We start from the raw sequence: 24,461 nt of genomic DNA, 5'->3' as shown, positions 1-24,461 counted from the left end.
TCAAAGCAAATTAGGAGTTCAAAGGAACCTGGGACCCTGCATTTAAATACTATATGAGAAAGTTCAAATATAGGAAGATCTAAGCGTATAACTCTTTTTATTTAAGCCTACCTTACTGCCCTTGACCGCGGTAACCCGCCAATGTAAATAGGATCCTTATCGGAACGATTCAGGTCAGAGGCTGTACCAGGGGATATTCCTTGTTTGGTTTCTTTAGAACTCAGGTTATAAGCGTCCATGACTGCCAAAATCCCTGAAAGGGTAATGAAATCAGAGATTAGCAAACAGAAATATCTGAGATTTTGCTATGCTACATTTGTTACGACTCAAACATTACAGCAAAACATAATAGTAACAGGATATCATTTTGACAAACTGCTTTACTAATATGGGTCTAGATATTTTACTGAGCTTATCTAATTCTTCTATGAAGGCCCCTTCCTCATTAAGGAAAAATATGAAACATATGGCTTATATGCTATTTTGGACACTATTTCCACAACAGGTAATAGCAATGTCAATTTCCAAGTTTTTCCAGTCTTCCTGATTCAACAAACACATATGCAGTAAATTTCTCATAGGTTCATGAACCAAAACCTCCTTGGGGTGAAATCCAACAATGTATGTCTGCCTGTAGAATGAACACAGCTGACAGAATGGATCCTGCTTTCTCCATAATTCCCAACCTCAAATTATTCTGGAGGACTGAAGAACTCTCCAGAGCAGATGAGGGAAGCAGGGGCAGGAGATGGGAGCTGAAAGGGAGTTAAGAGGATGGGGAGGCGCTCTTGCACAAGCAGATGTCCATTCACTTGACCCTGGATGCCATTCCTTATTTATTTCCATGTTTCACAAGTCAAGCTCTTTGTGAGCAATGGTTTCCAGTCACTCCCGTTGGATAGTGACTGGGTAAAGTACTTCTGACACTGTATGATTTCTTCCTTCCACTAACCAAGTTCCAATACTTGGTTATATGGTTGTGAATCTTAAAGGGCTAATCTCATTTTAAATCCTTGCCTTGCCTCCACTGTTACGCAGTTGAGTAGAAACGTCCAGAGAAAACAACTATATAGATTCCATGCTGAAGAATCTCCCTGTCTGAAATTTACAACCTCATTTGTCGCATGGTTAAACTGATGTAAGGACATTTTAGCATTAAGCCAAAAGATCAAAGGCCCATGGAGAATTCAATTAAAGTAAACAAACCTAAACAGGTCTTTTGAATGTGCAAGTACTCTAGCTTATATATGAATTGTCAACTGTCAGGCGCTGACATCAGCGAGAACAGAACCAACCAGTCAAAACAATCTCCCACCAAGGAGTAATAAAAAAGAAGTGGTAGCATTATACAGAAAGTGACCTTCACTGATAAGTCAGATCAATGTGAACAAAATAACAAAACAGCATAAAAAGTAGAATCCTATATCATGAGACCGAACCTCCATCTAGACCAGCATCCTGCTTCCTGAAGTAATCTGGGAATGTTACAACATGTCATCGCGTGGTAGCAGCCAATCCTCTCATAAGAACACTGGAAGACCTGTTATATTTGGTTCCTCTAGTCAAATATTATCCACTAGTTGGGAGTGGCTCTCCGGGAGTCTATCCCAGCCAGAGGCGCCAGCTTAGGAGGATGATTGGCGGTGGCCAACATCTCATGCATGACATCAGGACATTGGGAGGAACCGGGGAAGGAGCTGAATGTGGTGGCCATGCAGCTTTCATGGCAAGTGGCTCTCTCTCTCCCCCTGGTGCCACCACCAGTGGGAGGCTACTTCTTGTGGCAGGAGGAGAAGGAGCTGGCCACTGGAGCTGTGCTGTGCTCAGCTCCATGCTTTGCCTCTGCGCTTTTTGGACATGGGGGCAGCCCCACCCCCCAAAAATATTGGTGCCCCCTAAAAGGGCTCAACCCCCAGCAGCTGGTGCCACTGATCCCCGCCCAACTTGGGGGTGCTGGGGATTGAACCTGGGTCCTCCTGAATGCAGAATGGATGCGCCACCCAACTAGGGGTCATCATCTTCTTGTTCACACACACATATGCTTCTTGACTGTCACTTGGAAAGTTTCCTGTCCCAGCACGAGCCCATTTATTGATTTATGTTATTCACCCTAATGTACAACAAAGTGCATCGTCCTCATAAAACAATTCTCAAAAGCCAAGAAATGTTTAAGCTTCTGCACTATATTGAAAATTAATTCACAGAATTTTGTCACTGTTTTGCTGATACACAGTTCCAATAGATCAAGTAACTTCTCTTAGAAGTTGGATTAAAAAACAAACAAACACATAAGAAAGAAGTAATGTTGAAGTCTATTTGGATTTAGCTAAAAACATGCTTGGACATTTGCATGAAGCTGTGGCCTTTTTTAAAACAACACAAGTTAAATCACCTGAGACCATTATTTCATCAAAATCATGGAGACAGGAATAGTTTACTTCGCTTGGTTTTCCCTCCATTTGGCTATCTGCTAATAATTATAGAAAGAGTAAGCATCTGTTTTTTTCAGCCCATATGTAACATTTTACCTTCTTTTTTGTTTCGGGTGAATGAAATTTTATACCATGTTCCATTATTGTAGCGACTTTCTGTTTTAAGGGTAAGAGGACCTGAACCAAGATCAACAGTTAGCTTAACTTTGCCATCCACAAGCTCCAGAGACAAGAAATCCCTCTGCAAGGATGAAACAAAAGTCAGAAAATAAATAAAAGCTTTTTGGTAGCCCCCTCTCCTCTCAATAAGCTCAAGGCAACATACAATATAAAACACCAAGGGTAGTACCCAACCAACCTGATCCTGCTCAATGGAACTTCCCCCCTCATCTCCCAGCATGTTCCATGTGCCCTCCCCAAATCTGCTCTAGATGGTTGGAAGAAACCCAGAAAAGATTTAGGGGTGTGTGCAGAGGGAGGAGGGTGGCAGTTCCATTGTGCAAGAACAAGTTAGTTGGATACTGCCCAAGATTTTATGTATGCATGTCAGGGGGAAATAAAGATACTATATGCCTTTAAACAATGGTTTTCAACATTCAGCAGAAAATCATAGTACTATATAAATAGTCAGTGCCACTTTTTGTTGAAAAGTATATACAATCACTAGTCATTTCCACAGAATCTTTGGAAACTACTGGTCTAAATAGTGCTTTTAAACACTGGGTGAGTTTTCTTACTGTGCCATTAGAAGTCAGGTACACTAAGAGCCCATTTGGCGAGAAGGTGCTGAAAAATACTATGATTTGGGTCACAGTGGAGCGAAGTGACTTCTCCACCACTGAATATCCACTCCCATCAAAGTGAAATGAAGTGTCTTCATCCTGTGGGCTGCAGAAACAAACAAAACATTTAAATGGTTCCAGCCTCCAGAAAAGGAGTCGCTTTCTTGTCAAGAATGGAAACTCTACCCACAGAACCTTAAGCTAATCATTTTTATTTAAAAGCATTTATAAATCATTTATTTTTTAAAAAATCCTCTAAGCAATGCACATTACAAAAACTGGGCATTTTCAGCTGTTGCCTCTGTACTGTGGAATGCTCTCCTCTCATCCACATATAAAGCAGTAAGCTTCTGCTGCTTCAGGCATCTTGTACAGATTTACAATTTTGCCCTGGCTTTCCCTGATCTATGGAATCAGCCCATGTTTCATGTGTTTGAATTCCTGTTTTATGTTTTCATATGCTGTTAATAGTACTGTTTTTTGTGTTGTGGGTCACCATCCTATTGTATTCTGCAGGGTGTGATATCACAAGTTGAATTCCTCCGGGTCATCTAAGTGATCTTACAGACCAATACAGGGGGAAATTGGCTTGTTTAACTTCAATTAACTGACACAATTTGCCTACCATGTTAACCAGCCTGATAAGCAAAATTGCAAATTGCGGGCATATTCTGAAATAATTATTATGGTAAAATCATCAGGTGCAAAAACAGAATATATACATTCCAATCTTCCAAACTGCTGTCACTGATTTACTGGATAAACACTCTCAGGGAAAGTGGCTCAAGAAATCAAGCCATAATTATAAGGATTGGTCTGATGATATTTAAACATTTCTAAAATAGTCCTGCATCTCCCTCTGCTGGTTACAAATGATACCTACCAGGAATCTGCAAAATAAAATAAACAATTTTTTTTGTCATATACAGTTGTTAAAACATGAATAATAATAATAATAATAATAATAATAATAATAATAATAATAATTTATTATGTGTACCCCGCCCATCTGGCTGGGCTTCCCATATTTAAGAACTAAATGAATGTAATATCTGATGCTATTTTATTTGAGAACTAAATGAATGTAATATCTGATGCTATTTTAAAGCACATTTTCACAGAGAACAAATATACATGCATGGAAAAACATCCAAATCAGAGTTTAATCATGGGGAATGTGCTCTGGTTGGAAAAGTTCCCTTGTCTACTTCCTAAGAGTAGCAGTAGTAATAGATTATCATCCCCTTGTCATGTAATCATAAGATCACTGTGAGGTAGGTTAAGTGGAAAGATAGCGACTGGCTGAAAGTTTGCTTCAAGGCTTGTTTGGGGATTTGAACCTAAGTCTTCCTGGTCCTAACCACTGCCCCATGCCTTCTCTCATTTACACCAGTTTCCTGTGACTTTCAAACTCAGGCAAAAAAACCAATCAGCGGTAACCACAGCATTCTGCCCAACAAGAATCAGAACACACTGCTTAGTTTTTGAGGCATTGTTTTTAGCAGGAACCAAGGATTGCTCAGTTTGCATATCATGGTAAATTATAGTTACCACAAGCTAGGAAGTGGGTGAAAAAAATCAATCTGCATTTGGGGAGGGGAAAGGCGAAGGACAAAACCAGGAACCCAACAGCCATCCATAGTTTGGCTGTGATGAAGCACATGTACTCCCTTCTTTTCATGTGGATTCTGTAAAATGGTAAGAAGGAGCTTCAATATGCTCACAGGAAACAATGGCAGGCGACTGCACCAAATAAAAGCCCCAAGGAGTTTCTACAGTCATGGTGGTGTGGTTTGGAACCTGGACCCAGCCACACAAAAGATCATGAGCCTTTATACGAATGAGGAGCAAAGCAGGAATGCCCAGCTCAACCAAACATCACTCCTGTGGAGGAGCTGTATTTATGCAAACATGCAAGACAACTCCTGTTTTAATTACAGATTTCTATAAACTGTTTCAAGTTCTCACCTTCCAAAGCATCCATTGCACTTGCCTTCCCTCTCCACATAGTTCCAAAGTCCAACAGATTTGCCATTCAAGGATGCTTCCCCCATGCATCCCTTAAAATGAGTAACCTTAATGGCAGGTGATTTCTGTTACAGAAGAAGCACACCATGAATGATAATAAAAAAGGGAATTTGACATTTATCCAGATAAACAGCAATCCGTGGCCTAAAGTTGTAACTTGATAATCAGGATAAATTGTACTAGGCAAATAAGAGCATTACTGATACGGTTATTCATAATTATATGTGTGCAGGTGGCTTAAAATAAGAAGAAAAATACAAAAATGATATCCATAGTCAACTAGGGGCACAATCCTACATTCAGGATCTGCCAGCTGAGAAGCTGCATGATTTGGAAGAAATGCTGCTAAACATATCTCCTGTCATCTCTGAATGTGTGGCAATTATTGTTCATTCAGCACAGAACAGTGAGTGGAAAGCGACAATAATGAACAATAATGAAGTATTACAGCATGGCTATTAATTTTTTCACCTTTATTTGTCCTCCAAGTCCACCAATAAACATGAGTGTTGATTGGTTTACATCCAGTACTGTAGCTGTCCCAGATGAGGTGGCAGTTCTCATAAAGGGCTTCTGAGAAGTGTTTGCCTCTTCTACACTCAGAGTGCCAGTTCTTCCAAACCTAATTATCACAAATAATAAGGGGATTTAAAATAGTTATGCATGCTTAACTGCCAATCTGTGTTATATACTTATCACTAAAGAAAGAACTGAGAAATTTTCTGAAATTAAAAATGGCTACATTATACATGGTTGACAGCAGATGCTCTCATCAACCCCAATTATTTGGATGAGTTGTACTTCCCAATAAAATAATAATAATTCTCCTTTAGACAGTAATTATTTCAGGTTTATTGGTGACTGTGCAAATCTGATATTCCCCTAGGGTTCATTAATTACATGTGCTGCACACCAGTTACATCTTACCTTGTAGCATGTATTCTGTGCCATTTGTTGTTGTTAATGGAAAAGTCAGGGTATTCCAGCCTTGTTGATCCAGAGCCCATATCCCACAAAAAGGCCACCTTCCCACGTCGCATCTCCACTGCCATGAAATCAGCCTAAAAAAAAGGTTGCCAAAACACTGAGAGAATGCCCAAATGGCTAACGTTGGTGAATGTCAGCTACTAAAAGTCAGTATTTGAAAGCATTGATCAAATCCAAATGAGACTTGGTTCACGTCTTAAATAAGCAGCAAAGTAACACTTTACAAAGGGACGCAGGTGGGGCTGTGGGTTAAACTACAGAGCCTAGGGCTTGCCGATCAGAAGGTTGGCGGTTCGAATCCCTACGACGGGGTGAGCTCCCATTGCTCGGTCCCTGCTCCTGCCAACCTAACAGTTCAAAAGCATGTCAAAGTGCAAGTAGATAAATAGGTACCGCTCCGGCGGGAAGGTAAACGGCGTTTTCATGAGCTGCTCTGGTTTGCCAGAAGCGACTTAGTCATGCTGGCCACATGACCCGGAAGCTGTACGCCGGCTCCCTCGGCCAATAAAGCGAGATGAGCGCTGCAACCCCAGAGTCAGCCACGACTGGACCTAATGGTCAGAGGTCCCTTCACCTAACACTTTACAACATTGGCCGATATGGGAATGATTCTCTGAGGGAAACTGTGTGTATCACTTAACCTCACATTGTGGATTGGGCCATTTCAAACAAAGCATCATGACCCTGCTCAAAAAAGAGGGGCTTTAGTGGCATGGCATGGCTAAAATTGGCCAAACACTGCAATAAGTAGTCACCACTTGCATATTAATCACCTGTACAAGAATACTGAAAATAAAATTAGCAATCTGAACACATGCAGATCACACTGAGTTTCGAGAAGCCAATGGTTCAATAACTCAAGACACACACACAGTGTTAAGTGCAACTTAAACACTAAAAAAACCCCCCACAAAAACCTCTTTACAGAATTTTGGGGACCATTAAACTTGCTATGTGCAAATGAAGCATTCAAGGAAAATAAAACTAACAGTGCATTTGTAAGGTGTGCCGACATTACAAAATTATCCAAGCTTAATTATCCGAAGGATTGTTTAATTGAAGATACAGCTGGCGCTCCCAGAAAGTAGTTGAAGAACCGATTGTTATTGTATAAATGCTAACCACTATACAAAAGAATCCAAATTAGCTGTAAGCAATCATGAATGCTATTAATGTCAGGAACAGTATCTTTCCATGTATTTCATACATCATATGATACAAATTTAAGAACCCTTTGCTTACCACTGCTATTTGGACTATTCAAGAGCTTACATAGATACAATATCAGTTTTGTATGATGCATTCTCCTTTCCTGGAGAGTTTTCAGCAGAGGTTTATACATCTGTCATGTATAAACTAGTTGAGATTCCTGCATTACAGGGGACTGGACTAGAAAACCCTCAGGGTCCTTTACAACTCTACAATTTTATGGTTCTATGTTCTAATGTGGATTAGAATCCCCATTTCACCAATGAATGTATATGAATAGGGAGGGTGACCTATCACACCCAATAGCCATTTAGGTATAAAGGGACAGCTAATAGGTTTTACAGTATATGACCAGAACACTTGGTCTTTGGTAAAGTGTTTCCTACATATAAAATGAAGACTTCAGTTGCCATACAAAATCTTCTAAATCCTTCTGCTTACCTTACCACTGCTACCCAGGTAAAACAGGAGGTTATCAGGTTCAGTTGTTTTAATATTTAATGTTAATGTATTATAGTTCGTAGACAGTATCTGGGGCTGATAAGCACGAATGCAGTCTCTTTCTGCAGACACAGCGACTTTAATCTGAAAAAAGAGGAAAAAAATAAAAGGCAAGGTTGGTATATACGTTGTACATGTCTTCAGAAATGGTCTGTCAAATTTAAAATTGTTTAGACTTGCCTCAGCCAATTAGTTTCTAGGATTGTGTCGTATTTATAGTATTAATCATCATCACCACCATCAATAATGGTGTTGTTATTAAATAATAAATAATATTAATTAAATTTTAATTTTAATGATGCAACTTTGAGGCTTTATGGAGTGCAGGGCCTTTATATATAGAAATGCAACAAAGAGTAAGAGACACAGACAGACAGACGGACAGACAGACAAACTGACAAAGAAGCATTTTTGTTACGTTCTGATCCAGAAATTCTAAACATAAATGGGACACCTGTTCACTGTGATCTAAGAAATTTGCTAAAGTTCTGTTTTGCCCCTGTAGGGTCAAATATTTTACAACAGCTTGGTAAGGAACCAGGTAAAATTGTTGTAGGGGTCAGTTCTGCCAGCTAGTATGTCAACTGGCTATCTATGAACTACAGCACAAGGAGCAATAAGTTGACAAATGTTAATGTAACTTCACATAAAGGGTATTTCTCTAGAAACTCTGATAGATTAAGAAAACAAAGAGCTCAACATTACTAATAAGAACTACTATGGGTACAAGCTACAGAACTCCTCATGCCCTGTAAAGCTTTTCGAATTCTTTTTTCCTAACCAGTAATTTGATGCACTGCATAATAAATCACCTTTAAAACTGCAGGGAGTTCATACATAGGCGTAATGTTGTTGAAAGAAAGAAATCAAAAGTGCTACTGGATATTCCATGAGACCCTGAATTGTGGCCTGTGTCTTCATATTGCAACACACACACATACACTATTGATTCAGGCATGTGCGTAGCATTGAAGCTTAGTAGCATTTCCCCCTCCTAGAACATGTAGAATAAGCTGCTTACAGAGGCGGCCTGTTTACGGGCTTGACTGATGAGCTCTTTAATTTCCGAGATGTTTCTGCTGAGGTTCTCTTCCAGCACTTTCAGAGGCTTCAGCCTACCAAACAGGAGGCCGGCCTGGATTTCAACTTCATTCACTTTTCTTTCAGCTGACGCTGCTGCCAAAAAAAAGAAGTTGAGGTTTTGAAACGGGGTGCTGTTGCTTGAATTTTGGAGAAAACTGAAGATTTTGTTGCGTTCAAGTGAAAAAATACACACCGGTACAAAATGCATATGTAATGGCCAGTTTAAAGCATTTCTTATAATTATGGCCTATTAATTTAGGATTGCAATTCTGAAATGCATACTTGTCATGGGAAAAGTATTTAGCAAATCTCATCTGCACACTTTTAAGAGAAGTAGTATAAACTAGCTTTAATGTAAATAAAGATAAGGAATACTTAGGTTTAAAAATTAACTCCCCTCTCACATGCAGGGACATTTCTAGGGAGCAATGAAGCAGCAAACCTACCAGCTTTTGATGAGTCGATTATAAGTTCATTGGTTTTCCGCAATGTCTCATTAACCTTAGACAATGTGAATGAAGTGTTCAGGAACTTTTCACTAAAAACCCCAGTGTGCCTTAAACCATTAAGAGCAGTTGTATTAGCAGACACTGCCAGCTCTCTTACAGCGAGAATATTTTCACTGGTATCTGAAACATATGATCAACATAAGTAGATTACCTACTTGCATTCAGGGCAGAAAACTCAGGCTCTGGGTCTTAGCTACCAGTTTTGAGGCCAAACTGGGTATGTAGGGGGTTGGATAAGATGACCCTCATGGTCCCTTCCAACTCTATGATTCTATGATGCGAGAGATAAGCAAACAAGATCCCTTAACAGACTTGTTTGCAAGAGATAAGCAAACAAGATCCCTTAACAGACTTGTTTGTCTCTTTAAAATAAAGCAGCCATGGAGAGTTGAGAGATTAATACTTTCCCCATGCAGTTTCCCCAACTTAAACTGCACCCACATCCCCAACAAAGCTGCTAATTTCCTATGGATGCAAACACACAGGCACACACAGCAGAAGATAAGTATTTTAATTTATTAACATCAAGGAATGATTATAATTTAAGTAGTCATCAAGTCAATTACCTCCACTGCATTAACATTTAAATGTAGGTTTCCTTTAGTCAACAGATGTTACATTTCGATGCACCTTAATGTCCTGAATGGTAAAACGGGTTGGTTTTTAATCTTAAGAGAGACGTTGGCTCACTGAACAGTATTAAGTTAATTGGGCCATCAAAAGCAGACTCAGCATCTTCTAGTAGAAAAAAAATCAGACACTGTCTACTGCAAATGGACTCGACAAGCAGTAGATGTTAAAAGTCTGTTCTTTTCCATTAAAAAATATTCTACATTCCAAGCTATTATTATCTTAAACTAGGTAAAGTCCCTTGCTTGTTTAAAAATATAACAGAAAAGCTACTATAAAGTTTAATTAGGTTGTTTGTATTATTAAGAAATATTATTTAGAACAACACAGTAGAGCTATTCTTTGTCCTTCTCTCTCTCTTTTTTTTTACTTATGTGAAGTTCTAAAGTTTTTAAGGCTTTTCCTAAGTCTTTTAAGGCTCTTCTTTTGATTACTGTTTCACCAGCATGCTTTCAATGAATTCAATTAAAATCTTCATTACAGCTTAAAGGTTGCAAAGGTTTTGATTTTGAGCAACGAAGAGTAAAGGCTGCCTGTTGAAATTTTCTTCCTCTGTGTGTGGCAAAGTCATTGGAACCCTTCCAGAAAAAAGAAAATGTCTATCATATATGGTACATATCCAAGAAAGTGATACAGAATGAAGACCTTTTCTTCTTACATGCCACTGTCGCTTCATCTGTTTTCAGCATTATCAAAATGAAAAGGTATTGCTGAACTTTCCAATTAGTGACGACCAGGGGTGCTGCTCAAGTTAAATATACTTGCCTTGTGTAATGAAGAGGAAGTCAAGATGCATTTCACTTACCATTTGGCAATGCAGTCAGTTGCAACAGTGAGCCATTAAACTGCTTAGCAAATCCACTAGCTTTCTCTTTAAGTTTTTCCACTTTTATGTTCATCTCATTTAATCCAGATGTAAGCCCTGTGGAGGAATAAACACTTGTAATCGTGACATAGCTGGCTGCTTCTTCACACCACTGCTTCCAAGGTTATCAAACTCAATGCATAGGTGCAAGGCAAGACCAGTTGTCTAATAGTCTCCCCTCAACATTCATCCCAAATCAGACCCCGTAGTAGAGACCACAGTATGGTAATGAGAGCAGATGTACTGTAATAGTATGTCAGGAAAAGAAAAGGCTTTATATAGTGAGCCAAACCACATGCTGCAAGAGAACACACACAGCAAACATCCTGTCAAAATTCTTCCCTAATGCCAAGTATGCTGCCAGAGGGGCAATGTGGAAGTGGTTCAGCTTCATAATATGTTTCTTAAATGTTTATACTCCATGCTAATATACTGTATGTATCAGTTTTATTCTACCATTCCTGAAAGGAGCTCAGGCACATGATTATGCCCATCCCATTTGATGTTCAGAACAACCTGTGAGGTAGGATGGTTGCTGGTCCAAAGTCACTTTGTAACATTCACGGCTGAGTGCAGATCTCTTCGATATCCAAATCCAACACACAGTTATGGTGATCTAATTCTGATTAAATTAATGGCTGCTTTGCTCTCAATTAAGACATAAAACAAAATACAGTAAGCCCAGAACTTATGCAGCATTTACGTTCTAGAGATCTCAAGCCAAAATCATGTATGGTAAAAACACATTGGGATCGATGGTGGGTGGGATTGCCAAAGTCTTTTTTCCTGGACACTGCCCCCTCTCCCCCCCCCCACCTTTTTTTTTTAAAAAAAGAATTTATTTATTTTTGAACATGTAAAGCTGAATGTGCACTAGCTAAATGTGCATAAGTTGCAGACTCACTGTACTAAAGCTGTACACAGGAGATCTCCCCTGACCAATCAGGACTTTTCCACACAGGTATCTGTAAGCAGACAGTTTTGCATTCAGCATCCTTCTCGGGAACCAATTTCCCGCAAGACTTGTTCATCTTAGGTGACAACATTTTCCCACCCAACTGTGAATAAATAATTTTCTGGTTCCTCTTAAGACTGTGTACACATGTACAGCGCTTGAATGACAAACACACTGTGGATCCACACTCACCCCTTTTGCAAACAGATGTGCAAACTTTCAAAATGAGGTGAGCAACCAACCATCTGCCAACTTTGCAGATGGATGATTCTGACAATTTTGAAGCCGTTCCCTTCTCCACCACCAGCCAGCTGATTGCTAGGCCCTTACATCAGTTATAAAGCCCTCCTCACCGGCCCACTGCCCAAAACAAAGAGCTTTTTTCAATGCAAAAAGGCCTGCACAAAAGGGACAAAAATTGATGGTAGATTTGCAGCCAAGTACATGTGTCACTGGGAGAGGAAATGAAGAAAACCCCCACAATGACTTCTAGTAGGATGGCTTCCATAGCTGGAGGTGATGTGAGATATAAATAATATATCTATAAAAGTCTGTATACATACACATCACCTGGGAAAGGGAGTAATGCAAAGGGTCAGCATTTTGTCAACTTCTGTTAATTGCTGCTGGAAAGTAAAAAAACAATTCTCTCCTTTTAAAGGGAGAGGGTGTAATTGGACTTACTCCATTTGTTTTAATAATGACCATCAGTATAGCAGTCAACATTTCATAAGCTATCCATATTTTATACTTACCTTCATACTTCTTGTGCAAACTTTTTGCTTCAGCCAAAAACTTGGAGCCAAGCTGGAGAATGTTTTTCCCAGTAGAATTAAAAGTTTCTTTTGGCTTAAAATAATCAGGTAAGGAAAAATTGTTATACATGAACAAATCTATGAAAAGTATTATTTATATATATGAAAAGCCCCACAATACAATTTTTTTGGGGTAAAGTATTAATTGTCAATGTATGGCTAGAATTTAAAGGAATACATTCTTATGTTTACATATTATTCTGGTTTATGGTCCTCAATCCTAAGATTAGTTCTGCAAAGCATTTATTTCTTAGAAAGTGATGTAACAACAACAGTATCAGCAACAATAAAATATTACTATACTGGATAGTGGAATAAAATGTGTAGAAATGGAGCATTGTGAACATATCCAGTATTTAAATGCAGTACTACTTTCCTAGGCATCCTAGATTTGACAGTTAGGCTGAAATCCTATGCCGTTGGAAGTAAATCCAACTGAACTTAGCAGAACTTGCTTCTGAGTATACAGCACAATCCTATGGATATTTACTTGTGAACAAGTCACACTATGTTCAATGCTGCTTATTCCCAGTTTGCACAGGACTACACTCTAACTCAGATTATTGTTATTTTTTAATCTTTTAAGTAATTTCATAATGTGAAAAAATAATTGATCAAGAATGCCGATTACTGTTACCAATCCAAAGTCATTCACATTCTCTTTTATGAGAATGGGTTGTGACCATGAACTAACAAATCAAACTATTACATCCAAGCTTAAATTTGCCTTTGATTTTACCTTAGGCATGTCAGAGAGATCATATTTTTTATTTGAGGGCTAGCAATATGGTACATAGTTAAAGCTATGGTTTTCCCAGTAGTGATGTATGGAAGTGAGAGCTAGACCATAAAGAAGGCTGATCGCCGAAGAATTGATGCTTTTAAATTATGGCGCTGGAGGAGACTCTTGAGAGTCCCATGGACTGCAAGAAGATCAAACCTCTCCATTCTTAAGGAAATCAGCTCTGAGTGCTCACTGGAAGGACAGATCCTGAAGCTGAGGCTCCAATACTTTGGCCACCTCATGAGAAGAGAAGACTCCTTGGAAAAGATCCTGATGTTAGGAAAGATTGAGGGCACAAGTAAAAGGGGATGACAGAGGACGAGATGGTTGGACAGTGTTCTCGAAGCTACGAACATGAGTTTCACCAAGCTGCGGGAGGCAGTGGAAGACAGGAGTGCCTGGCGTGCTCTGGTCCATGGGGTCACGAAGTGTAGGACACGACCAAACAACAACAATATGGTACATATTCTGGTTCTAGGGCAAGGGTGGTCAGCCTGTGGCCCTCCAGATGTTGGGCTACAGCTTCCATCAGGCCCAGTCTGCATGGCCAATGATGAAAACTGTAGTCCAACAACATCTGGAGAGCCAAAGGTCCCTCAGCCCCATTCTAGAGAGTGAAACATGGATTTTAGTAAGAATGCAGTGTGCTTCAGTTCTCAAAGCGGCACTTACCACATCTGTTATAATCCTGTAGGCATCTCCTGCAAGATTCGCTGCACTTTCAACCAAACTTTTAATGGTGGAGAACGCAGAGACAGCATTTGTTGCATTCAAGGACACATTCCTAACATTCAGGAGACCACTGCAGTAGGAAGGAAAAATCGTAACTTTTTCATGTTAAATTTAAACCAATTAAAACATTGCATAATGCAGGGACATACCATATTTTGGAAACCATTAAATAGCTTGACTATTGCACTATTGCAGATAAATAATTTTCATGAAATAAAAAACATTATAGTGTTGCTTAAACTCTGGCAGTACATTCCCCTAATACCCAAGGCAGCCACATTAACTGAGCTTCCCTTTGCACTTTAGCTTTCATTTGGTTTACTTATTTTGTTCAGATCCCTCAACCAAGAGAACAGTCATTTAAATCCCAGTTCCTGAATCCTTGCGTTCCTTGTCCATCCTATATAGCAACTAAAAGCTTAAAATGCTGGCTAAACTCCAAGGGCAAAACTCAGAAGGGCATCAAGATCAGCAGGCCTATTGGGATGACTTTATTGGTAAAGGCAGTAATATACTCAACTCCACGCTTCAGTTCATGATTCACTCACCTGTCTAGTGCACGAGCAACTCTCTGTAACTCAGCTGCACGTTCTTCCGCTCTGTAAACCAAATCCACAGCCCCTCGAGTGGACATCTGCATGACCAGGTCATCCACATGCTGCCTTAGTTTGCCATTCCATAGGACCAGTCCATCCCGGTGGATTTCTAGACTCTGAATATGCAAAAGTAGTTATTGCTGAGTCATGGATAATTCACTTTAACAAATGATGACTCAAGTGTTCAGTAACTTACAGATGTAGAGTTAATTACATCTTTAGCAAGTGCAGCAGCTGCATCCACCTGTACTTTGCCTTCTCTGGTCAGCATAACAGAGAGTTCCTTCTTTTCTTGAACATTCAGCTTTGTTTGCTGTGGCATAAATGCAACGGTGGGCAAATTTAATACTTTGTAACAACATTATAGAATATATCTGACATTTTATACTTAAAAGGACCACAAAAGGTTAAAAGTTGCCTCTCTCACTAATCTTAATATCAATCCATTTTTAAAGCAAATTTCCCTTAAAAGTTACTTTACAATTTCTCTTGTAAAATCAAATGGCATATATTGCCAGTTTCCTTACAGTGTATTCCTTGAGGTTGCTGTTAATAAGAAAAAGCAGCCGCATGGTTTCATTTGTGTTAGTTGTAGCCTCGTTCACAAGATCCTTGGCTTCCTGAAGTCTGGTGCTGTGGTTTGATAATATGTGTTTGGCAGTTTTTTGTAAGTTCTTAAATTCCTGCTGTGGTCTCCCATACTCTTTCTGGATTCGTAGCAACAAGCGTTCTGCCGCTCTAATAAATGTGGAAAGGACACTCAGTTACATAAGCTTTCTTAAAAGTGGGACAGATCACAAGTTGTAGAAAGGTACAGTCCTTTGATAAATAGTCGTATTGCATTTTGGGGGGCAGGGTGAAAAAAGACACCCCCCCCAAAAAAATGCATGTAGTTTCCTATCACTGTGAATTATCACATACACTAGGCACACAGAATTCTCTCACTCTCCTTCACATACTCACAGACGAATTCTCACACACCAGTGAGACAAGCAGGCACATTCCCAGCATTCCCAGAGAACTCAACTCCAGCACTGGGCTGGATGTGGCTGCAAAGATCCCTCTGCAAGCTCCTAAGAAAGGTAACGTAAGGGTAAAGGACCCCAGGACAGTTAAAGTCCAGTGAAAGGTGACTATGGGGTTGTGGTGCTCATCTCGCTTTCAGGCCGAGGGAGCTGACGTTTGTCCACAGACAGCTTTCTGGGTCATGTGGCCAACATGACTAAACCGCTTCTGGCACAACAGAACACCGTGATGGAAGCCAGAACACACAGAAACACCGTTTACCTTCCCGTCACAGTGGTACCTATTTATCTACTTGCACTGACGTGCTTTCGAACTACTAGGTTGGCAGGAGCTAGGACAGAGCAACGGGAGCTCACCCCATCACAGGGATTCAAACCGCCGACTATCTGATTGGCAATCCCAAGAGGCTCAGTGGTTTAGACCACAGCGCCACCCACTTTTTAGAGAAAGTTTCTCTAAAGAGCAGGCAGAGGGATTTTCTCTCTCCATCTTGGCACTAAGTACCACAGCACTAAGATTAGAGATAAAGTCTCTATCTACAACTTAAATAAATTATTTTATAACTACCATGTGCGACAGCCAGAAATGCTGTAAAAATCAGGCTATTTTGTAGCAAGGAGTGGCTCATCCAGTGTGGTAGAGCTGCAGCAACAGGATCCATTTAAATTAATATATTGATATACTTCGGAGCCTACTGCCTGCAATTTCCTCTTTTAAAAACATTTTAGATATACTTCTCTATATGTTCATTGCATATGTTAATAGAAGAATGATCAGAAACACCAGTTGGCTTACTTTAACTCAAGATTACTGTCTTGGTACATCTGCTTGAAATATCTTCCACGCATTACATCCAACATGACAGGGATCTCATCTTCCAGTTCTTGAAATGTCCTGTTTGACAAAGGGAAATCCATACCTAATGTTTCATTAAGGGATGCTGCCACTTCCCCAAGTACTAGATGGAAGAAAAAGTAAATTACAAAAGAAGAATTGTTTTAGTACATTGTACAAATGCACCCAATATATTTTATGTTTATAAATGATTTTCACAAATAATATTTGTATTTCAGAAACATAATTACTATAGCCTGCCATCAAGAATTTTACCTTTAACAGTTGCCTGTAATGTGTCGATAAATATAGCCAATTCTTGACTCTTTTTCAAGGTCCTTTCCGCAGCATCATGGAGAAGCCCTCCTCTTTCTAATATCCTAGTTAGCTAGCATAAAAGCAAATTGTGGTTTTATTTCAGTTGCTGTTAGAACAGTGGCTTCAATGGCTGAACCAAAGAATGAAGAGTGTATCTTGAATTCATACTGACTCATACAGGAAACTAACATTACTTTATGAAATGTATTTATTTGATTTTTTTTCAGATTAACTGGTTTCTATTAACCAGATCTTGCAGGAAGAATAAAAGGATCAGCAAATGCCAATCATATATCCAAGAGAATTATCAACATTACTATTGGCCATAGTAAATCCTGACAGAATCAAATGATCAATTATTTCAAATATTTAGTGCTATAATTTAGAGAGGGCATAGCTGGTAATGAAAAGATCCCAAATCTATGAGGGAAAACCTACAGTAATGGCAAAGCAGTTTAGTATTTTCTGGGTTAAAAAAAATCTAAGGCTAGAATCCTAATCCCCTCATTCTTCCCGCTGGAGGGGTTTATGATAAAGTGGATGTTTCTGTCTTCCAGCCTCCACAAACTTCTGATGGAGGCTCCACTGAAGCACCTGCCATGACTGCATTAAGCGCAGCAGATGTGACCTGCTGTTTGTCCTGTTTCTGGCAGTGGTAACTACTGTAGGGCCCTAAAATGGGATGTTACACGGTGGAGCAGTGACAGAACAGAGCCAGTCATAGACCCATTGGATCCAAGGCCATACCATTCCTCAGAGAGGCACCCAACCTGGACTCTGCGGCTATGCCAATCTGGATGACAAAAACCACACACAAACACACACCACACCTTCTGCTTTAGTTAGTGGGCCAGTAGGGCTTCAAACAGTGGTTGATACTGCTACACCCAGTTGATCTTAACCAGGACTTAGGACTGCTCTGCCCAGCTGCCACTTGTACCCATAGTCTAGCAGACCCAATTCACTGTAGTGACTTTGATTTATAAACCAACCTAAGTAAATCCCATGGGAAACTTCTGTAGATCATTTTGAAATAAGTCTATTGAAATATCTTTGGGAATAAACAAGCAAGACTCCTACCTCTCTGTGCAGCTGGTCTGTATCACCTGAAAGGGTTACAAGATGGTCATTCATGATTTCTGTTGAGGAGGTTGGTTCTTTCTTAGTCCAAAACGACTCCTAGAAGAAAAAAGAATATTATGTACTCAAATATATTCAGCTCAGTGTTCACGACTAGGAATGATAAACAAAGAACATGTATCTACTGGCCATGAATTTTAATGTAGACAACTACCTTAATAACGCTTATGTTCTATTAATGCTTCCAGAGCACTCCAAAATGCCTATATAGTTCCAAAACCTTCTTGATAAACGAAAGTAAAAATGACTATATGAGTAGCTAACCCAACACAGAAGCTAAGCAACACCTTACATACCTTTAAATGCTTTGTGGCATTTTCCAAGTCTGCAAGTATCCCATAGGGCACCAGGACAGGGCCAGTAAGGTTTACCAAAAGCATGGCTTCATCTAGTTTGTCCAAATCATTTAATAACAATCCTGTGCAGTCGTCATCACAAGCTGAAGAAACCATTTCAAAAAAATATTAAGTTTTAGTTGAATACGCAAAACTGGATAGCACCTAACAAGTAAGTTTCACTCATTCCAACAGAGCTTATTTCTGAGCAAGTGTGCTTAGGAATGCAATCTTATGTAACCATAGTATCTACATGCAGTATCAACAAACACCACCCTATGTCTACAGGAAATCCTTGTTCTTTTCTGGACCACCATATGCATCGACGGAGTGCCTAAGCCCACTTCACCCCCTTCTAGCACCCCGCGCCTTTTCATGACATCTTTATGATGTTTGGGGGCTACTTCCGGGTTTGGTGCTGTGAACGCTTGCGTGATCACTCATCATTCGGATGCACCTAAATTGGAAGGTGCCCATATTATTAACACATCAAAGCAAAAAAGAAAGAAAGGGGACACTTACCAACACATTCATTTTCCACGAGAATGTGCCTTGATTCACACTCATCACACAGCTGCCCTGTTACACCTTGTTTGCAGATGCATTGCCCAGAGATATGATCACAATTATTGTGAACAGAACCGTTTGGGTTGCACTGACACTGCTGACAGTAGCCACCAGGTGCTTTAGGATTGCCATAATGACCTGGAGAACACCTAGAGGGAAACAGAGGTTCATTTATTTATATGGTTTATTTTGTTTCTTCAGTTTTCAACACACACCCTTCATCAACACACAATCCCACGGTGGGTTGCAACCTATAACAATGCAATACAATTTAACAGCAACATGCAATGCTGATGTTAAAACACCATATAAAATGCTTTAAAATATATAAATGTGACTGCAGGAGGGCCCTCGCTCAATGACAGGCCATATTACTATATCAGACTCCAGCAAAAGCTTGGGCAAAGAGATGTGATTTTAGCTGGTGCCCAAAAGCAAGTAACCCTGGTACAAACCATCTCTCAAGGGGAGGGGCATCCCATAGTCAGGGCGTCACCACAGAGAAGGTCCTAACTCATATCATTGAGCAATATTATCTCACCTGGTAACTAGACCGTGAAAATCTTAACACATGGGCAGAGCCATTATCTCAAGTCCCAAGTTGTCTGAGGACTTTATAAGTTACCAGTCATACTTTTAATTTGGTTTGGAGGCACCCAGTGCAGATCCTGTAGAACAGGCAATCTACCCAATTTCTGGAACTCAAAGCTGCCAACCCACAGTGGAAGCCTCTTGATGGTTCTGCGTATCCCTCACCTTTCACAGTATTGCCCTTCGTATCCAGTGATGCAAGCATTGCAGTAGAAATCACTCACACCTTTCATAATGCATGTGGAACTAAAGCTTTGAGAAAGAAATAAAAAGAAAAAGTTTTAGAAAAAATTCATATATACCCACAAAAAAACCTATTCACACAGGAATGTGTGTTTCTACTGGTTTGTATGCAATGGAGGGTGAAAGTAACCATCTTGTGGGGGGCAAGGATTTCTGCTTGTGCAATGGGACTTCCTCCCCGCTCCCCGCTCAATCTGTTCTGTGGGTTCCTCCAACCCTCCAGAGAAGGTTGGGGGAGGAGAGGGGCACAAGATGCGGAAATCCAAGCCTCCCTTTCTCTGATGGTATAGCTGCTTATTGCTGCATTGAATGCACACCACTGATTGTAGGAACCGGCTCTCAGTTGGACATAGGGTGCTTCCAAATGGATGCGTATTTTGGAATCAGCGCTCCCCATGCACACGAGTTTTTGCAGTTCCACAAGACACCGCTGGCATCAGAATATCAGTCCATGTTTTTACCATTATATCCAAACTACCCTTTCTGGTAGAAACCTGGTAAACTAAAAAGGAAAAGAAAAGAAAAAAGAAAAGAAAACTTGCAGCCAAAAATCCATTTATGATATTTCAGCGATCCTTCTGCAGTATCAAGCTTCTGTATGGAAGCACCCATAGACACAATTCACAAAGAATGTTCAGTGGAAAGCTACTGCTCTGGATTAGCCATTTCATCATCTATCACCATTACTTTTCAAGCTACCCACACTGACCCTGATAATGGAATCTCTTAGCTCAGGGATTTAAAAACAAACCAACAGATAAATGAAAAATTCCTAGAAATACAGCCTCTACCTTGCTACAGTACTACCTGGAAACAGTAAGTATAACAATAGTAATTATTAAAAACATCAAAGTTAATTTTTAGTTACCTCCCTGGGCTCATTCTTGGACATGCACACAGAGAACAATCATTGACAGATCCAATCACCTTGCCGTAATAGCCTGGAGCACAAACACTGCACTGGTCACCAGCTGTATTATCTCTGCAGTCCTAGCAGGCAAAATCAGGAAGTTTAAGATGAAAGCAGAAAATTCAGTGGAGCACATTTAACTTTGGTGGGAAGAGAAAAGAGGCTGAAATCTAGAAAAACAGCAAGGTATAAGGAACAGGAACATTCCATCTCAGGCCCTAATATCCCTGCAAGAGAGGAACAAGTATGCCCCCACTTTGCCAAAGGTATTCCAAAATACAGTCCCAATACCTCCCAAGTCCCTCAAGCCAATTCAAGTCACCCCTACTCGTGACTAGCCCATGTTAATTTTTATAAACTGCAATTAAAGCTCTCTTTTTTTGGGTTAATGCTGCAATACTGAATTCAGAGGGCCGTTCTTTTTCAGTGAAGCTTAATTTGTTAAGCACAACCATTACACTGCCAACCCCATCCTCTATTGTTGCAAAAATGGGTGTGTGTGTGAAATTGTTCCTTGTTGTTGTTCTTTACAGACCTTAAGTAAATGCTTAAATGAAATAAAAACATGCCTCTGATTACGCACTGATTAATCCAAAGCAATGTGCAGCTTCCGTCCAAATGTATACTATCCAAGTGTAAAAAAATACTTCACATTTTCAATTTGGGAACTAAATAGGATTTTCATGAACTTCCATTCTTTGGAATTTTCTCCCCCCCCCCCACCCTGAGTTGTTAAGTTATTGATACTGTGACAAAAACCAGCCTAGCCCTAGTAAGTCCACATACCAAACACTTTCCTGTTTCTTGGTTGCAAACATCACTGTGGTTGTTGCATCTGCATGGCACGCAAGGTGGGATGAATGAGAGGAAGGCTTTAAGGTTTGCAGACTTGTCCACATACTGTTTCTCTCTGTAGTATCCTTGTGCACAGTCCTACATTGTAAAAGAGTTGAACATGCTTTTAAATGGCAACTGAACTTTTGCTTGTTCAGAAGATATTTTAAGACGCCCCAGCAAGTAACATACCTGGCATGAGAGGCCTGCATAACCTTCAGGGCATATACATTTCTCGATGAGATGAGCCACTTCCTTAATCAAGGGCATCTCGTCAGCTTTCATAGCAATGTCCATAGAGACATTTGAGATTCTAAGAGATAATTACATAAAACAAAAAACAAAACAAAAAAATGATGCAGTGATGCTCATTTAGAAAACAGAACCTGCAATTTGACTGTTTACTAGGGGTGTGCTTCAATCACAAAGTTTGGTTTGCAGCCCAGTTCAGTGCTTTAAAAAACAGCCCGCCTTAGGTATTGCCATTTATATCTTGACTATGCAGGTAATCTCTCAAATATGCACTAATATTCTGAGTCCTACTAATTTAACCCTTAGTTTCCTAAAAAAACATAAAAGACTAGAACCAAAGAGTGTTTCACCAAGTACAAGCAGTTTCCCACATGCACTTGGACACTACCAGTTTTCCACTTCAAGAGGCTGTACTGAAGGCTTGTTCTGTAAGGTACCATGACTTTCAGGGTTTTTTGAGTAAAGTGGCCCTTGAATATCACTCATATCAAGACAACATGCTTACTACCTTACTCACATTTTATCAAAGTTAAGAGCCTCTAGGTAGAGTAGTTAGCAAAGATTTACCTGCTTTGTTGTAATCCTTGACCATACGATGCCTTTATCAAGATGTACTCAACATTGCTCAGCACTGACATGAAGTCAGAATGTGAAACAGATTCATCAGACACCGAATTAAAATATTTCCAGGCACTCTAAAGAAAAATAAATAAATTTGCATCACTTGTGAATACCCAATGTTACAATGTTGTTTGATGGTATTAGTTTTGCAATGAAAGAGGAGAGCAACAAGGCACTTCCACAACCAATGAATCTGGTTCCAGGCAGAAGCCAAAACACTTAAGCTCTTAAGTTGTCTTCACGTGCACTCTGATATGGCAGGGGAATGGTTACAGACTGTGCGAGCAATATAAAATTACACTGTAGCCCATCCCTATGTTGCAATATTATGCTATGCCTGAATTTGAAAATCATAGTTTGTTGTTGGTTTATAAACCTTGGCTCATGTCAACCATGGCTCAGTGTTACTTGTGAAACCAGTCTGTATCTTCAAATGGTGCACAACCCAGTCTGGAGAGGTATTAAAACAGCCCAAATGCAGTGTGCACCAAGCAAAATCTCTGCATTGCTGCTGTTATCTGTTTTCATCCATAGTATCTATAATGTTTTCAAACAAAGCCTTGATCTAGGATTAACATGTTTCCACAATATGTGTGGAATTTTAACAGGCATCTAAGACTCCTTCCCAGATCTATATGAAGAGACATTACATCTTGCTTGAGCAAAATGGTCCCAAGACAAATGTTCAGGGAATTCCAAAGTAGTACAGAAACAAGAAAAGACTTTCTTGCAGGCAAAGCCTCTAATTCATCTAATTGAAATGTTTTAAACTCACCTCTATCATTTCTATTTCTTCATCTTGTCTTACTCCATTCTCTGGAGCAGGAATTTCCACATAGATGACTTGTTTACTGGTGCGACCCCCTTTCATTAAGATTTGTGGTTCAAGGTTTGAGGTTCCAATGCCATCCAAAGCATAAAAAGCTACTGAGTATTTCAGTTTTCCACCATATGCCATGAGCTGTTTGGATGATAAATCATTACACTTTTATTTTCTTTGATAGTTTTAACTGAAATCTAGATCAGGAGGAGTAAAAAGCTTAATTGAAACTCAGCAGCAAACCCTATGCTCCTCATCCTTAGTCTGCTATTGAAGTAGTCCGATATTGAGACTACCTTTATTCCGGATGATTTTTCACATCATGGAATTGCATGGAAACTTTGCAAGAGCTGAGATTGCAAAATACTTCACAATACAGATTTTCTGGAAATGAATTTAAATAAAGTTTGGGAATGTTGATATTGCCAGTACACAGGTCCTTGCAAGACCTTGACTGTGTTTTAAAAAAAAAAAAGAGCACAGGTTGATCAAAGCCAGAATCTTCTTTTCAGCAGCAGCCAACCACAAGCTCTTCAGGAAGCTCTTAAACAGGGCATGAAGTTAATAGTTTTCTTCCACTATGGCTCCCCAATAGCTGGTATTCTGGGGCATATTACCTTATAACACACAGAGGTTCCATTGGACAATCAAAGTAAACATTGGTAAGGATCTCAGTTGTAAATTTGCCTAATTTCCTTTAAAAGTCATCTAAAATAGTGGTCAACACCACATTGTGTGGCACTGAATTGCATAAACTATGGTAAGTAGGTCCTTTCACTCAGTTGAAAAATGTCCTTTCACTCAGTTCTATTATTCTGCAAGCAGGCTCAAATCTAGCACAAAATCTAAATATGCTACAGAAAATATTTTTGCTTTGACATGCATTTAGAAATATGAATTGAATGAATACTAAAATTATGCACACTGATTTTTAAAAATATATATTTAATTTTGTTTCTCTTCAAAGTTCTTAGAAGGTGGCAGTCCTTCTAATGTCCCCACCCCCAGAATATATAGAAACACAGTCAAATCCAGATTTATTCATAGTTAGAGCGGAACCAT

At 39.6% G+C, this 24,461-nt stretch overlaps 1 protein-coding gene across 1 annotated transcript in view; it reads right to left on the bottom strand.

Annotated features, from left to right (window-relative positions):
* Positions 1-24,461, bottom strand: part of LAMA1 (laminin subunit alpha 1) — an 86,945-nt gene that overhangs the window by 11,192 nt on the left and 51,292 nt on the right. The window contains exons 26-51 of the mRNA XM_083622435.1: positions 23,355-23,540; positions 22,526-22,653; positions 21,899-22,019; positions 21,659-21,805; positions 20,831-20,952; positions 19,885-19,971; positions 19,084-19,277; positions 18,523-18,665; positions 18,167-18,265; positions 17,045-17,156; positions 16,730-16,892; positions 15,436-15,646; positions 15,105-15,221; positions 14,861-15,024; positions 14,253-14,382; positions 12,737-12,830; positions 10,967-11,083; positions 9,469-9,651; positions 8,961-9,115; positions 7,880-8,023; positions 6,170-6,303; positions 5,714-5,864; positions 5,183-5,307; positions 3,170-3,320; positions 2,529-2,673; positions 112-253 (exon numbers count right to left, since the gene is read on the bottom strand). Coding sequence (XP_083478561.1) covers positions 112-253; positions 2,529-2,673; positions 3,170-3,320; positions 5,183-5,307; positions 5,714-5,864; positions 6,170-6,303; positions 7,880-8,023; positions 8,961-9,115; positions 9,469-9,651; positions 10,967-11,083; positions 12,737-12,830; positions 14,253-14,382; positions 14,861-15,024; positions 15,105-15,221; positions 15,436-15,646; positions 16,730-16,892; positions 17,045-17,156; positions 18,167-18,265; positions 18,523-18,665; positions 19,084-19,277; positions 19,885-19,971; positions 20,831-20,952; positions 21,659-21,805; positions 21,899-22,019; positions 22,526-22,653; positions 23,355-23,540 — 3,665 coding nt within the window. The remainder of the gene's footprint in view (positions 1-111; positions 254-2,528; positions 2,674-3,169; positions 3,321-5,182; positions 5,308-5,713; positions 5,865-6,169; positions 6,304-7,879; positions 8,024-8,960; positions 9,116-9,468; positions 9,652-10,966; positions 11,084-12,736; positions 12,831-14,252; positions 14,383-14,860; positions 15,025-15,104; positions 15,222-15,435; positions 15,647-16,729; positions 16,893-17,044; positions 17,157-18,166; positions 18,266-18,522; positions 18,666-19,083; positions 19,278-19,884; positions 19,972-20,830; positions 20,953-21,658; positions 21,806-21,898; positions 22,020-22,525; positions 22,654-23,354; positions 23,541-24,461) is intronic.

The sequence above is a fragment of the Podarcis filfolensis genome, assembly GCF_964270895.1.
Source record: "Podarcis filfolensis genome assembly, chromosome: 7".
Taxonomy (NCBI): Eukaryota; Metazoa; Chordata; class Lepidosauria; order Squamata; family Lacertidae; genus Podarcis; species Podarcis filfolensis.
The sequence above is the reverse complement of the archived record's forward strand: the minus strand, read 5'-3'. Positions and strand labels throughout refer to the sequence as shown.